Source organism: Leucopleurus acutus (assembly GCF_964270905.1).
Source record: "Leucopleurus acutus genome assembly, chromosome: 3".
NCBI classification, from domain to species: Eukaryota; Metazoa; Chordata; class Mammalia; order Artiodactyla; family Delphinidae; genus Leucopleurus; species Leucopleurus acutus.
In genome coordinates, this window is record NC_139145.1 from 66414206 (window position 1) to 66430688 (window position 16483).

A 16483-nucleotide genomic window follows, 5' to 3' on the forward strand; every position below is an offset into this window, starting at 1 on the left:
GAGAGGAAGAGAGACCCTACCTGATGTTAACAGCTCCTTTCCCTTGTTAAGTGGTTGGCTGGCCCTTGTCACTAGACTCCCAGTCTCCCTGCAGGACCAGGAGAGGACACACATGTGAACAGGGCGATGGGAAAGAGAGCAAAGATCCCCTTGGAAGGAAAGAACCAGACAGAAATGACCACAGTGCTACTCAGGGAAGCCATGTCCCTCCCTTCCTCCCTCCCTTTGGGGGCATCCATGAGTTTCTGTGAAAACTGTCTGTTGCCAAGACCATCTCAGGGAAAACGTGCCTGCTGCTGAGACAATCTGAAACCATCGTCCATCTATGCATCCCCATCCATGCCACACTGGCTCATAGGGCACCTGCCGTGCTCAGCCAAGGCTGGGTCTGGAGGCTACAGCAGTGAACAGGACAGAACACCCACTGGACCACCCCCTTCTTCTCTTGCCTCTTGCCCTGCTCTCCTTCTGTGAATGTTCCTATAACTCAGCACTTGCTGAGTCTAAGCTACAAAAACATATTCCTGTTGATATTTTCTAGCTTAAGCTACATCTACTGTTTCTAAAATGTGACCTCAAATGGAGCCCAACACAGACACTCTGAAGATCAGGTCCTCCACCAAGTCCAATTTATGGGCTAGGATCAGGGTTGGGTTCTCTGCCTCAAAGATACTATTTGGACTAGGCAGAGGAACAGCATCAGTGGGTCCAGACTTGAGCCCAGGAGAAGGAGAGGACAAGACCCTATTTGGTCTGGGACCTCACTAAACTGCTGCCATGGTCCCTGGACCCCTTAGGGGCGCCCCCTCACTGTCTTAAGCCTTATTTCCAGGGCAGCCCCTGGAGTCGGGATTCCCAGGCTGAGTCACCAGGGTCACCAGGGGCTGTGCTCATAGCACATGCTCCACTCTTGCAGCATTTGGAGTTTCCCTGGCCCTCTCCCAGGCCAACCACCCAGATCCTGAGCCTGGACCAGAGGAAATCAATGCTGGACTGGACAAGGAATGCTTAAGGGTCTGTCTGCCCCTCCACTGGCTAACTGGCTGTCTCCAGAGTGACCACCACTGCTAGCTGCCCCACCCGCAGCTCCTCTGGACTGAGGGAGCTCTACTTGTTCGATGTTTCTTTCCAAGAGCCAAGTTCTTCAGGCTGTAAGTAAGGAGATCCCTACGTAGGAGCTCAAAAGCAAGAATTTGGGAAATATGGGCTTGCAGGCAGCCCTGCCCACCTCAACGGCAGCTATTATTTTGGTCTGAAGAGGTCAGGGAGGGTAGGGTGCTGGACTCTGCCTCACCATCCCAAACTCCCAGCCTCCCTGGCTCAGATCCAGGCCCAACCCACAATCATCCCTGGCCTGAGCTGCAAGTCCTGGGGAGGGAAGGAAGTGGCCGACCCCACAGCCAGCATTCCTCTGTGATGACGCCAGTCTGCTCACTGCCCAACCACCCCATCTGGAGGGCAGTTCTCGGGGAGCCACAGGGGACTCCCTCCCAAAGAGGCTAAGGCCTCTCTTACAGAGGGGGGCCTCCTTTGGCTGGGGGCATCAGCATGACCTGACTGGGCTAGGGGCCAAGAAGAGATGGGCCCAGAGGTCCCCTGGGAGCAGGTCAGAAGGCCACAAGACCCACCCTAAATACCTCTAACTCACTCCATTTCTTCATTCATTCAATAAGCACTAACTGAGACCCTCCTTGTGTTAGCCCCATTCGAGGCCCGAAGGACCCAGCAGGCTGGACTAGGCAGGCAGGCCCGCATCTCAAGGGGCTCCAAGACAGGTAGGAGGAATCCTCCAACAAATAAAACACACAAAAAGGATAAGTTCAGCAATGGTAAGAGCTATGAAGACAGTAAATCAGGATGTGACCGCGACAGCGAGTGGTACAATTGGGGACCTCAGCCATTGGAGGGGGGCCTCCACATTCCTCAGACACTTCTTCCTGCCCACAGTGCCCTCCTCCCATGCAAGTATAGCTCCCTCATCCGCACCCCACCACGCCCCCTTCTGAAGGAACGCCACCCGGGAGGGGGCTGGGGGCAGGTGCATTCAGGTGGGGCTTTTCCGAGACCGGTTTTCCCCCGCTCCCGCTGGAACTTCCAGAGGGCCATGGACCCGCGACACTGGACGCCCGCCCGTCCGCCTCCTCCTCCCCCATCCGCAGCCTGCGAACCTCTGCGCTCCCGGCTTGGTTCCCGGAAACTCCTCGATTTCCCTGTCGCCTCGGCGTTTGCAAGAAACCGAAACCCAGGCCCCGCCCCCCGCGCCGGCTGGGGGCTGGGGGACTGGGGTCTGGGGCCTGCGTGAGGGGCCGCATCCGAACTGGGCGGCCGGAGCGGCCCTTCCCCCACCGGCAGGGCCGAGGCGGAGGTGGGGAGCCCTCTGAGTGCCTGGGCTCGGCTCGGCGCCCACCCCCCGCGGGCATCGTCCCCAGCGGCCCAGCACCACCCGCGCCTCCCACAGTAAAGCTGCAAGTCTAACCCGATCGCTCTGGCTGCATCGGATGGCGGAGTGCCCAGCGAGGGAGGGGACGCAGTGCGGCCTCCCCTGCAGCAATGTAGAGGTGGGCGCCATTTCTGTGCGCCTACTGTGTGTCCGCCAAACCAGGGAAGGGGCGGAGGGGCATTTACAAAGAGCTCTGCACCCCGAGTGTGGCTAGCTTCATCTTGTGAGGGCGGGTACAGAGAAGTTTAGCAACTTGCCCGAGGTCACAAAGTCTGTAGCTGTAGAGCTGGCTGCAAACCTGTGGCCCGCAGCCAGAGGCTGGGCAGAGAAGGAGGAGGAAGTGCTTCGGCAGGCTGCCGGCAGGTGAGCCGCCTGGCACGGGCGGGGCAGCCAGCTGGGGAGGGGGAGGGGCGGTCCCAGGCAGCCACCCGGGCCGCAGGACTGGAGGCTTTGCTTTCTCCCTCCCTCCCTCCCTTTCCAGGAAGCCGGCCAGCGCGGAGCCGGCTGCTCACCCCAATTCACCCCCAACCGGGGCCGAGCAGGAATGTGGAAGTTGGCCGGAAGGGCTTGGGCCCCCTCTCCTCCAAACACACACCCATCTCAAGCCCGGTCAGCGCGAGCGTGGGTCACCTGGCGGTGAAGAGGACTCGTGATCGGGACTCGATTATCCAGGTTGAAGTAGGGGTGCTGCTGCCCCCATAAAGGCCAAGAAGCCTGCCAGGGACGCTGGCCGTGGTGCAAGACCCATTTGCGTGGGGGAGGAGGGTGCTGCTCCCATCCAGCCCCACTCCGGGTCGCGGCCGCCGGGCCTGGCCACAGAGCCTCACCCCCGCCTCGGGGCCCCTTGGGGCGGATGGAGGGCCGAGGCCTCTTTCCTCCCAACGCAGTGTTTATAAGAAATGAAACTGCACAGGGCATCAGCGGCAGCCCACACTGACACCCCGCTCCCCCACCGGGGATCCGAACAGCCCAGAGCGCTGGAGCAATTCTCGGCCCACTCTTACATCGCAGGACCCTTAGTGCTTTCCCAGCCAGCTGCAGCCTCCCACTCTGCGTTTAGGATTCTTACAACAGCACAATGTTTATTCTGCTGTGTCATACACCATTTTTGCCGGAGCTGCGAAAGGGGAGGGGCTAGTCTCGTGCCCCAGCACATCCCCAGGGCCAAACCTGTAGTTGACCCAGAGCAGGAATGCCATTCATATTTGTTGAATGAATTAAGAAACGACTTTCTTTATCTATAATTAGGCTCCTTTCAGCCAGGGTGATGACGCCTAGATTCTATCTTCAAGCTTTTTTTGCTTTCAGATTATTTTATGCCTGACTTTGTGTGCTGCACTTGATAGTTTAGGACTGCCTGCCTCCCAGGTTGCTGTGAAAATAGAGGATGGCTGGGAGGGACTTTTAGCATCGAAGAGAGCCCTCCCTCTGGACCTGGGAGGTGGAACGCCTGCTGGCGTTCATCTGCCTTGGGGACTGTGGCTTCTTCTCTGGGTAGCAGGAGCCACAGGGGCCCAGGGCTGCCCTAGTCTCAAAACCCTAGTTAAAACCTTGCTGGGTGCTGTACTTCAGGACTAACTGGAACCCACCCAGGGGGTGAACACTGTGTTCTGAGACCCTGAGAGAGGGGGCTAGGGACATGATTTGGTCCACCGAGGAAGGTTTCCATAAAGGTGATCTTGCCCCCAGCAGCCTGATTCTGCCAGCCCAGAAAACCCCAGAGCCTAATACAGAGAAACTGCAATAAATTTACCCTCATTGAGTGATAGTATAGATGTGAGGTATCCTTTGAGTGAGACCCTGCTCCAGACCTAACCCCCAGCTAACTCCAGCTGCAGTGTGAGGGACCCTCTCAGGTCTCTTCAAGAAAAATCCAGACTTTGGGACTTCCCTGGTGGTCCAGTGGTTAAGACTCTGCACTTCCACTGCAGAGGGCACAGTTCGATCCCTGGTCAAGGAACTAAGATCCCACATGCTGTGTGGCATGGCCAAAAAAAAAAAAAAAACAGCAGACTTTGTTCCCCAGAAGGTCACCACCCAGAAGGTGATAAGTGGAGAAAAGAACACGTGAAAGTTAAGGGCTAGGGGGTTTTGAGGAGGGGAAGGATTTCTGGTTGGCTGCTTTGGAGGTGCTTCATAGAAGACCAGGCATTTGCTCCAGGCCTTAAAACAGAGACTGAAATTGAAGTGCAGCGGGGGGAATGAGAGGGGGAGAACTAAGACTGAGAGAGCAAGGGGGAATGGCAGGTGAGGTGAGTGTTGCTAAGTATCCTAGGAAGTCAGGGATGAGGAGCAAATGGAAGAAGCAAAGACAGGGGAAAAACACAAAGTGTGTTCAGAGAATGGAAATACAGTGAAAGGTTCATGCTTTACTGTGAACACATGTCCTTTGACTAACATTTTACAGTTTAGAAAGGAGTTTGATAGTCTATCTAATTTCATCTTTGTAAGAATTAGGACAGATGTGCAGAGAGTACCTCTATTTTACAGAAGAGAAAACTGAGACCCAGAGAGGGACAGTAACCTGCCTAAGGTCACACAGCAAATGGCAAAGCACAAGAACACAGTTTTCAGACTCAAATCCCGTGTTCTCTTTCCACCGCATGAGACTCCTAGACTCTCTTTCCACCGCCCTGTAGTTACTGCCAAGGGTAGGGGAGTTGTGGGAAAGAAGGTTGGGATGGGACCCTTGGGACCAGAGTTAGCAGTGAATTGAATGTGGGGCTAAGGAGTCTGAGGGAACCACAAGGCTCCTGTGTGGACCTGAATGCTAGGGAGATCATCAAAGTTAGGGAGATAAACCTAGTGCAGAGGTGCCTGGAGGGGCAGGCCTGACAGGGAGGGAGTCTCAAGGGGAGGCTGTGGCAACAATAGCCTGAACCTGAAATGTGAAAGCAGGACTTGATTCAGGCAAGGAAGACCAGAAGACCACGCGAGGCAAAGAGGGGAGGAGGATGGCAAAGACTTCACCAGAGAGGGAGCTGGAATTAGGAAGAGAGAAAGCTGCTGGGTCAGTGTGGAAGGGGGAGGTCAAAAGTTCTGCTTGCTTGTGTGTCAATCTGTGGATAAGGTTGTAGGGGAACACCCAGAAGGCAGCCAGAGTTTGGGTTTGGAGGTCACCTGCCCAGAGGGGATGGCTGGAATTACAGAAGATGAGTCTTTTGAGTCAGAGAGGGGAAAGGGCCAGCCCTGAATTACTAAGAGAAACCTGAAAAGAACAAGATATATTCTGTCCAGCTTCCCAAAGAATGCGTGATACATCTTAGAATGGGATTCATCAAGAACAGTTACAATAAAAATTTGAGATACTTAAACAGGGGTTAGCTTTATTTCACTGATTTGGAGTATAGCACCCCCAATCATCATAAGCAGATTCTTATAGACTTCAAGATTACATAAGAATCCCTAAAGTTAAAAGTAAAAAAAAAAAAAAGGCAAAGAACACTTCAAAAATGTAAATGACAATTTCACTGGTAAATACTAACACTGGGGAATTTCTCCTTAGCAAAAAATTATGATGTGCGCAAAGATTTAGCTACACAGTGCTGTTTGTATTATGAAAAAATGGAAATAACCTAAATGTCCTACAATAGGGGATTAATTGGGTAAATTTTTATTTATCCTTATGATAGAATAATATGTACCCATTACAAATGATATTGCAGAAGTACATTTCATGACACAGAAAGATGCACATTGTAGATATATATATACAGATGGTTATGAACTAAAATAAAGTTCTTGTTTTAAAGCACTTTTTACACTCTCCTGCTGCCTTCACAGGGGCAATTCCTCAGACCACATGAAATGCAAACTTCATTTCCCTAATCTCACTCTGAATTCTCCAGTGGCTATGTCAGGTTCTCAGGGGTAGGACAAGCACCCAGTTGCTGCACAGAGAACAGACTTCGCAACTCAGGAGCCACTTGTTTTCTGCTCTTCTTGCTCAGAACATCTTGGTTTCTGTAGTGCATTCCCACTCCCTTCTGTCACTTAAAGCACCCCAACCCTTCTGCCCCCTTCCAGGGCCTCAGCACCTTCCATTTTGCTTAACACCCAGCTAGGCTCGTTCCTCACAGTTTTCCTGCCTTTCTTCTGCCTCTCCTGGCTCCTGCACCCATCAGTATCTGGGAGACAGCTCTGACCCATTCCTGTTGGTTTCCTGGGAACCAAGCTTGGTCTTAGTCACAGCATCAGATTCTGGTGCACCATTATTGGATTGACCCATCCATTTCCTCTGTGGGGAGGAAGCTCTAGTGTGACTGACAGGTGGAATGCTACATCAATGTGTCTCTTTATAGCCTGCAACATTGCAACTGGGGGCCACTATGGAGGGAGAGCTGGGGTGACAGGAGTGACACAACCAACCCGGCCTGGAAGAGTGATTTACCTCTGAATCAGCAGCTTGATGGGGTTGAAGGAAGAAGCCTGCTGTGCCAGAGTTCTAGATAGAAAAATGAACACTCAGCCCAGCGTCTAGAAGTACAAGTAGGTCAAGGTCTAGTTGTAAGCCCAAGAGTTAAATAGCTTCCATTCCCAAGGGGCCTGGGACCTGGGCTCCCCAATCCTTTGGCTAGACCCAAGTCCTTGGTCAGACCTAAGCAATTCCCCCATGTTGCCCAGAATGTCTCTGGGCCAAGCTCTGAGGGCCCAGAGATGACACTAATGCTGCCACCGAGGGGCTCCCATGCAAGGGCCACACGAGACTGCGGAGGTGGCCTAAAGCAAGAGTGCTAGGAGGAGCCAAGGTTAGCCCACACCCACCTCAACTCAGCAGTCCTGGCTTCTCTGAAACCCTTCTCCCTTTGTGGGGCAGTCCCTAGGGTGTAGAAGGAGAAGCAGAAGAGGCCTCCCCCGGTCACTATTAGACTCTGGGCAGGGACCTCGCAAACCACGCATCATCTGCTGCCCAAGTAGGGCATGATGCTTTACAGACATCATCTCTCTGTCACTGTAAACCAGCAAGGTAGGGCTATCGTTATTTTGTAGTTGAGGAAACAGGTCCCTAGTCCATTGGCAGGCTGCGCTAGCAGCGGCCAAGCTGTGATTTCCTCTTGTCCTGGCAGCCCCAAGCAGGGAAGGCTTTCCTTTACTTCTCCAGGGAAGGTGAATGACCTGGAGGTGGGTCATCCCTCAAAAAGGGGGCAGTTTGAGAGCCAAAACCCTCCCTTCTTCTTCTTCTTCTTTTTTTTTTTTTTTTGCGGTACGCGGGGCTGTCACTGTCGTGGCCTCTCCCGTTGCGGAGTACAGGCTCCGGACGCTTAGGCTCAGCGGCCATGGCTCACGGGCCCAACCCCTCCGCGGCATGTGGGATCTTCCCGGACCGGGGCACGAACCCGTGTCCCCTGCATCGGCAGGCGGACTCTCAACCACTGCGCCACCAGGGAAGCCCAACCCTCCATTCTAGACACCCCATTAACGGGCTTGAGGAAGCAGGTTGGTTTTCCGGGGATTCAGTCCTGGCGTCCACTCTGAAGAAAGCGCAGGTGCACGGATGACCCCCTCACCGGGGCTGGGGAGATAGGTGTCCCCATCCCCAGGAAAGGAGGGCAAGGAGATGGACAGAGGAGCTAGCAGGCTGGGGGAGTGCGGAGTGAGGTGAGTAACTATGGGCCAGGGGCGTTTGACTTTCCAGGACAGCTTTCTCCTGGGCGAGCTGGTATGGGGGTGGAGTGGGAGCCGGCGGGGCGGGCCCGCGTTCGCCCCGGGGCGGCGGCGCCAGGCCGGAGGGGGTGGGGAGGGGCAGCCGCCCTGTACTTCCCCTTCGCCGCTAGCTCTACAACAGCCTGATTTCCCCGAAATGATGAGGCGGCGCTGGCCAATGGGCGCCCTCGCGGCTCTTTAGGAGGCGGGGCCCGGCCTGGGCTGGGGGAATCCCGCTAAGTGTTTAGATTTCTCGCCGGCGCCGCTACCCCGGCAGAGCGCGCCACTCCTTCGTCGAGGCAGGACGTGCGCCCGATCCGGGCGGAGCAGAGGCCAGCGGGAGCCGAGCCAAGCCGAGGCCAGCCGTGCCCAGCGGCTCCGCGACCCAGGCATCCTCTGCCTTCTCCCCGCTCCCACCAAGAATCGCGCTCCCCGCGCCCGCTTAGCAGCCCTCGCCGCGCCGGGACCCTCGGGCGCCGCCGCTGAAAAGCGCTTGAAGCCGAGGTGAGCCCGCCTTCGACGCAAGGGGCACCGGTGGCGTCGAACAAAAGCGTGCGGGGCATCAGGAAGTGGGGGACGAAAACCCCAGCCGGGAGAGTGGCGGGCTTGCGGCGTGGCCTGGGCCCCCGCGCGGACTCGGGAAGGCGCTGAAGGAGCGGCAAGCAGCTGCGCGGGGAGGGCGGGCCGCGGCGTGGACCGCCCACCCGGCCGAGGTTGCCCGACCCCGGCCGCTGCCGCAGCTCTGTGTGCGCGAAGCCGCTGGCGGCCTCTGGGTGGCCCTGTGTGTTCGTTGCGCGCATCCACGAGCAGTGCGGGGGACTCGAGTGTATGTCGGCGCGTGGGCGCCCTTTGCTCCCGGCGCCGGCTTTCGGCGGTCACAGCTCGCGCCCAGGCCCCAGGTTTCAGGCTGTCTATGCAGGTGGCGGGGCCTGGGGCTTGCTGCCCTGGATGGTTGGAGGACCTCCCGGGACCGCGGGAAGAGGCGCCACAGGTGTTCCTTGGGCCACTTCGCCCGAGGAGGGGAACCAGGCCGGAAGGGTTGGCGTCCGGGCCTCTACACTGTGACTGTCAGGGAGGCGTAGAATAGATTTGGTGGGGGGGGATGTCCAGGATGTAGGGTGACTGCTTGTCCATTAGGGAAGGTGCACATCTAGTGGCAACAACTCAAGCAGGAAAATTTCTTGGCATCAAGAAAAGAAGCCCCTTGCTTCCCAAAGGATTTGAATTTTGGGAGAAAAGTTCTGGTATTTAGATATCTCTGTGTTTTGTCTCTTTTCCTGAACATAAATCTTGAAACACACATGCATGCCTGTCTCCTCCCAAGACTGTCTAGGAGGGGGTGAGGGAAGAAGCATTTTGCTCAAGATGCTGAAAAGATTTGGAGGGTGGTTTTATTCCAGAGAAAGCCCCCTTCCCCATGATTGTAGTACTTGGTATCTGGACGAGGGGAGGGGAGGGTAATTGAATGACCTGGGGTGGGGCAGGGTAGTGCCTAGGGGCTGCTCAACAGACTCCAAACAGGAGCCTTCTGTCTTCTCTTTACAGCCAACATGCCCATCACTCGGATGCGCATGAGACCCTGGCTAGAGATGCAGATTAATTCCAACCAAATCCCAGGGCTGATCTGGATTAATAAAGTGAGTGTTACTCTTTGGGTTTTTCTGCCACTATTTTAACCCATGTTCTTTAGGGGACCAAAGCTCCAGGTGCAGCTCAAAAAGGGAAGTGATAGGGAGCAGGCAGATGTATTTCCTAGTGGATCCTGCAGGGAGTGTACAAGACCCAGCCAGGGCCCCCACTGGCTGACTTCTGCCTGCCTCCCTGGGCATCCACCTGAAGGCACTGACAGTTTTCCAGCAGCAAGATTCTCCCAGCATCTGCAGGGCCAAAATTCTGGTCTCTCCTGAGGGAGACCTCTACAAGCACACACAACATTCTAGAGGGCTCCAGTCAGGCAGATAGGAGACAGAAAAGTGGGCACTGCTGGTAGGAAGGTGACTGGCTCAGCAGTTGACCCAAGAATTAACCTTGCACCAGTTGTCCAGACCCAAGAGTCCTCTTGCTGGTGGTGCACAAAGGACAACATAGACCCTGCAGACTTAGCAGTAATAATAGTATTTATAATAACAACTAATGCTTACTGTACACTTACTATGAGCGAGCATGGCACCATGTTATGTTACTTACATTGTGTCATTTAATCCTCAGCATAGCCCTGTGAGGTAGATTCTATTAATATCTCCATTTTCAGATAAGGAAACTGAGGCACTGAGAAGTAGATGATGAGATCACACAAAAAGGGATAAAGTCCAGATGTGAACCTGAGCAGTCTGACTCAAAAATCCATACTGTTAACCACCAGTAATGATAACAGTGAGACCTTAGCTTTTATATTTGTTACTGTGTTTTTTTCATTTCACGGAAGAGAAAACAGTGAGGGACAAAGAGGTATAGTGACAATGCCAGGGTCACACAGGTAGTCATCATCCAAGTCTGGCCCTGAGCTCCCACAGGTATATGGCCAGGACCCCCTGTGTAGGAGCCAGTGGTCGCAGTTGTCCTGAGCAGCCCCATCTAATGAACTGACTTCTCACTTCCATGTTGGGGCTGACAAGTCTGAGAGAAGCATCCCAGGGTACTCTGTATGGGTCCTAGCACATCTGTAATAGGCAGAAGGAGGTCTTTGCTAGGCTGATGATGCCCTAGCTCATCAGAACCCAGAGCCCCTTCTGAAAGATCTAGTGATGGAGTAGCCTGTTTAAGCCATTCTCAGGATGGGTCAACCCAAGCCAGATGTCAGGGTGAAAAGGGGAAGTCAGCCTTTTCCCAGATCTGGGGGGCTGGGCAGATTCAGGCCAAAAGCCTGTGGTCTCTGAGCTGACACGGTCTTACATGTATGTGTGCTTGTGTGCTGTATAGGAGGAGATGATCTTCCAGATCCCATGGAAGCACGCTGCCAAGCATGGCTGGGACATCAACAAGGATGCCTGTCTGTTTCGGAGCTGGGCCATTCACACAGGTGTGTGCCCTGGACTCCAGCTTTAAGAGGGGCAGGGAGGAGATAAGGGGAGGCACTTCTCTTAACACAGAGGCTCTTCACTGGGGTCTCTGAGCTCCCTGAGATGTTGTACAGAATTCGGGGGTGGGCAGGGAGCAGACCTGTGTTTTTGGGCAGAGGGTTCATCATTTCAGCACGTTCACAAAGGAATTTATGAAGCCAAAATCTTAGAAAGTGTGGCTTCTTCATGGAGTTTGTGGCTAGATTAAAGTTCTCCCTGGCAAAAGCAGTTGTGAGCACGGACACTGAAAGAGATCCAGGCCTTCCTTTTTCTTGATGTTGACCAATAGTCCTGGGTCCAAGGCCCCTCTGGTTGGCAGCCTCTTTTTTATCCTTCAGGGATGGGGCTCTTGGCCCATCTCGGACCAGTCAGCCCACCTATCAGTAAATATTCTTTGATGCCTGCTCTGTGTCCATTCCCATGGTTGGAACTATCAAATAAGCCCCAGTCCCTGCCATCTGGCTGCTGACAGCCAAAGGGAGACTGGGCATGATCTGTGACAAAGATAGCACTTTGGGGCTTGGGCTCTCTAGTGCTTCTGGCTAGGCCCTTTGCTGAGGCTTGCTGGATGTATTTGAGGCAAGTCTGGGCATTTGAGAAGCCCAGGGCCTGCACAAGTGTCACCCAGGAATACCTGCTGGTTTGACCATTGTGGATCTCTGGCAGCATGAGAGCTCAGGGGTACTCTTGTCTTTCTCCTCCCAAGCCAGGGCACAGCTGAGGATCCCCACCTATAGTCCTGATGATACTCTTCACTTTCCTGCCCACTAGGCCGATACAAAGTAGGGGAAAAGGAGCCGGATCCCAAGACATGGAAGGCCAACTTTCGCTGTGCCATGAACTCCCTGCCAGATATCGAGGAGGTGAAGGACCAGAGCAGGAACAAGGGCAGTTCAGCTGTGCGGGTGTACCGGATGCTCCCACCCCTCACCAAGAACCAGAGGAAAGGTATCCAAGGGCTCTGGGTCCTGGGAAAGCCCTCAGGGAGAGAGGGAAGGAGGAAGGAAGTCAGCTGGGGCTGGCATGCCTGCCTGTACCAAGGTTGACAGCCTATCTGCCCCACAGAGAGAAAGTCCAAGTCCAGCCGAGATGCTAAGAGCAAGGCCAAGAAAAAGGTGAGTATGATCCTAAGCAGCTAGCCTCTGGCCACCTGAGAGTCAAGGGCGGGCAGTAGAAGGAGTGCCCCAGCAAGCCTGGGCCTAAGCTGCTTTCTCCTACAGTCATGTGGGGAATCCAGCCCCGATACCTTCTCTGACGGACTCAGCAGCTCCACCCTGCCTGATGACCACAGCAGCTACACAACTCAGGGCTACATGGGGCAGGACTTGGACGTTGAACGGGCCCTTACTCCAGGTAAGGTGGGCCGGGTCTGGCAGGGGACCACATAGGTTGGTGGGATGGCTCTTTCTCTTGGGTCTAGGGGGCACCATGCTTGTAGATGGTGACCTGTTGGAGCAGGCTGCGAGTTGGGGGGGATTCTGGGTGTCCTGGCAAACTAAGAAAGCACACAGCTCTGACCCTCCGTTTCTGTTGTCCTGAAGCACTGTCACCGTGTGCCGTCAGTAGCACCCTCCCCGACTGGCGCATTCCAGTGGAAATTGTGCCAGACAGCACCAGTGACCTGTACAACTTTCAGGTGTCGCCCATGCCCTCCACCTCTGAAGGTTCGTGCCTCCGGGGTCTGGCCTGCCTGCCTGACTGTTGGGATCCAAGGAGGGGTTTCCTGAGGGAGAGAAGATGGTCAGAACTCCACCCGGCACTGAGCTGACTCGTGGGCTGGAGAGAGGAGGGAAGAGGTGGGAAGAGGTGTGGCTTCAGGGTTCAAGAGGCTGAGTCACAAGGACAGTGTTCTGTTCTGGAATCTTCATGGAAGGCAGATATCCACTGGGAGGCCAGCGTGTGTGTGCGCATGTGTGAAGGGGTAGGGGGACTTGGTGGGGCTGGCACTGCAGGGTGAGCCTGGCTGACCTCAGCCAACCTCTCTGCTGTTCCCCATCCACAGCTGCAACAGATGAGGATGAGGAAGGGAAGTTAACTGAGGACATCATGAAGGTAAAGCCCCTTCCTTCCTTCTTCAGTGCTCTTTTGAGGTGGCTACTTCTCAGTGAGGGGAGAGAACCAGTGAGAGCTTCCAAGTTGGAGGGTAGGCAGTTGCTGCTGTGACCTGTCTGCTTGCACGGTCCTACAAGTGTCACATCCATGTGGCTGGGGACCACTGACCTCTTTGGCTGGTGGGAAAGACACTGTGGAAGTGGGGGCAGGAGGGAGGCTGGGTTTCTGACATGCTGTCCTAGGGCCTCAGATAGCTCTGAGTCAGCCACCATCAGTGCCGGGTCCCTGGCCCGTGTCCTCCGCCCTAAAATGCCCCAGTCCTGTTAGTTTGGGAAATGCACATCAGGTTTCAGTAATCAGCCTTTGGGATCTGTAATATGATGGCTTTTCTTTTTTTAAGCAAATTATTCTCCAGGTTTTTTTCTGCTTCCGTTTTTAAAATAAATGTAAAAAAGTTTTTGAAGTAGCTGTACCCAGGCTGTGTTCCATCAGCACAGAAAATGGAGACATGGGCATAGTTCCTTATCTCTACCTGAAATTTCTAGGCATCTTTTCTTGACTTAATATGTGAACCATTGCTTTAAGCCACACTCCCGGTTGGTATGTCCTTACCCAGTTGAGAGGGAAGTCTTGGAGATTCTATGCCAGAAGGTAGATGTGGGAGTGTCAGCCCAGGGCAGACTCTCACCTCCCAGGCCCCTATCCTAACTGCACTCCACGTCTATATCCATTTGAGAATGTGAAAAGGGCCAAGGATGTGATCCTGGCTGGGAAGTGTTGGCTCATTGAAGGCAGGACCAGAGGGTGAGTCTGTACTGGAAGTGAGCCGATGGCTTCTTATTTATCTGTCCCCAGCTCTTGGAGCAGTCAGGGTGGCAGCAGACAAGCGTGGATGGGAAGGGGTACCTGCTCAATGAACCTGGGGCCCAGCCCACCTCTGTCTATGGAGACTTCAGCTGCAAAGAGGAGCCAGAAGTTGACAGCCCTGGGGGTAAGAAGACCCTGGATCCATATGGTTTCTCAAAGAAGGGAAAACCAGGTAGCGGGTGGGGAAGGCTTAGGGGCGGGGCCAGAGAGCAGCAGGGGTAAAGCATCCTTGTTAAATTCATCTGGGTACAGACAGCTTGCAAATTGGCTGCTCCTTCCAGGCCCTCAGGTTTGCCTAAGATTGAGGTTGCCATGGGGCGGACAGCAGAGGCTGCTGTGTCTGTGGCCTTCACGGATAGGGCTGGAGGGTGGGGGGGAGAACACACCTGCCTCCCCACCCCCAGTCCTCACACAACCTTCTTCACATCTTCTAGGGTATATTGGGCTGATATCTTCAGATCTGAAGAACATGGACACCAGCTGGCTGGACAGCCTGCTGCCCCCAGTCAGGCTGCCCTCCATCCAGGCCATTCCTTGTGCACCATAGGTGGGCCCCTGGCCCCCTTTTACTTCTCTAGGCAAGCAGGACCTGGCATCATGGCGGCTGTGGTGCAGAGAAGCAGGAATCCTGTGGCCCCTTGATACGATAAAGTGTAACCCCACTGCTGACCAGGGATGGGGCTTTCCTCCTTGGGACAGTGGCCTCTGGGGGTCCGGCAGGCCAGGGTCTGGGCTTGTCTTGTGGGGTAAAGCTGGCCCTGCCTCCTGGGAAGATGGCGTTCTGAGACTGGTGTGTCAGGTGGAGGTCTCAGACGGGAGTCAGCCTCCAGCTTTTCCCTCTGAGCCCAGCTGCCTGGAGAGGGTCTTGCTGTCACTGAGCTGGCCCAAGGGAACGGACCAGTGACCTCAGAAAGCACAGCACCAACTCCAGGGCTGGCTCTGCACTAAGAGACAATTGCACTAAGTGAATCCTGTTCCCAAAGAACCACCTCCCTTCCTAGCTGAGCCCTGGGGACTGTTCCAAAGCCAGTGAAATGTGAAGGAAGAATGGGGTCCTGTGGGGACAGTGCCCCCTCTGCCTCAGAGGAGCTCTGCCCTGCTCCCTGCTTAGGCTGAGGGGATTGTGAAAAAACCTGGCACTTTTTCTTGTGGACCTTGCCACATTTCTGATCAGAGGTGTACACTAACGCTTCCCCCAAGCTCTTGGCCTTTGTGTTTATTTATACTGTGCCTTGCTCTGCACCCACCTGCCCCCTCAGGCAGGCCCCAGCAGCCCCCAGCAGGCCCAGGGAGGCAAGTGTGAGTGTGACTTTTAAAATTGGAAACATCATCTGACCACTAAGTCATGTGTGACCACACATGTACATGTGTGTAAATATGTACATTTGTCTTTTTATAAAATGTTAATTGTTTATAAGTGGTGTGGCCTTTTACTTAGACATAAATTATAGATGATTTTACTTTTTGTAGACACATTCTGATGGACTCATTGTTGGCATCCTGCCTGAGCTTGGCCTTTGGGGTGAGCGGTGATGTGCACCTATTGTGAAATCCTTTCAATTATGTTCATGGAGAAGGTGGCAGGAGAAGGGACAGTCATGGCACAGGCATATGCTCATGTAAATATAGTCACTTGCCCATGGCTTTATAGCCAGAGCTATGAGTTGAACTTGGGCTCCTGGGGCCTGGGGAGTGTTAAGTTTTGAGTTCTTCTGAGGAATGTGCCGTAGACTCGAATGTCCTGCTAAATTCAAATGCAGGTGTACTCAGGTGCTACTCCAAAAAGTTAACAGTTGGCACAGCATGGTCACTGGCAATCAGAACAGACACCAGCCCCCAAAAGGTTCCCGCGACCTGCTGTGCCGCCAAGCAGTACTTGCTGTCCATTTGCTGCAGTGACAGGAATGTTCTCTCTCTGCAGTGTTCACTGCAGTAGGCAGCGGCATACCTACATGTGCTAACCGAACACTTGAAATGTGGCCAGTGCAATGGAGGAACTGGATTTTTTAATTCTTTTTTTTTTTTTTTGTCTGCGCCACGAGCCATGCGGGATCGTAAGTCTCCTGATCAGGAATGGAACCTGTGCCCCCCTGCAGTGGGAGTGTGGAGTCCTAACCACTGGACCACCAGGGAAGTCCCTGGAATTTTATTTATTAAAATTTTAAAAGTCATATGTGGCCAGTGGCTACCATATTGGACAGTACAAGTCGATACTGGATTGGGAGCAGATTTGAGGGGGAGGGCCTGGGGTGGTTGGAGGACACTGCGGACAGGGGCTTGAGGCTAATTTACCTGACTGTTCAAAAGTATTTTACTATTTTGACAGCCAATAATAACTGGTGCTGAATACCAGCCTGCAGTGTGCTGTGAAACGGCTCCATGCACAAATGTGTTAGGAAAACCGTGGATGACCTTACGTGAA

At 54.1% G+C, this 16483-nt stretch overlaps 1 protein-coding gene across 1 annotated transcript; it reads left to right on the plus strand.

Moving 5' to 3' along the window:
• Positions 1-8409: 8409 nt before the first annotated feature.
• On the plus strand, positions 8410-15506 carry IRF1 (interferon regulatory factor 1). The gene is made up of 10 exons (XM_082835600.1): positions 8410-8587; positions 9629-9720; positions 11003-11102; positions 11914-12090; positions 12208-12257; positions 12363-12495; positions 12684-12806; positions 13145-13194; positions 14050-14185; positions 14496-15506. The coding sequence occupies exons 2-10, from the start codon at positions 9634-9636 to the stop codon at positions 14606-14608; spliced, it is 969 nt and encodes a 322-aa protein (XP_082691726.1). The 5' UTR covers positions 8410-8587; positions 9629-9633; the 3' UTR covers positions 14609-15506.
• Positions 15507-16483: the final 977 nt, after the last annotated feature.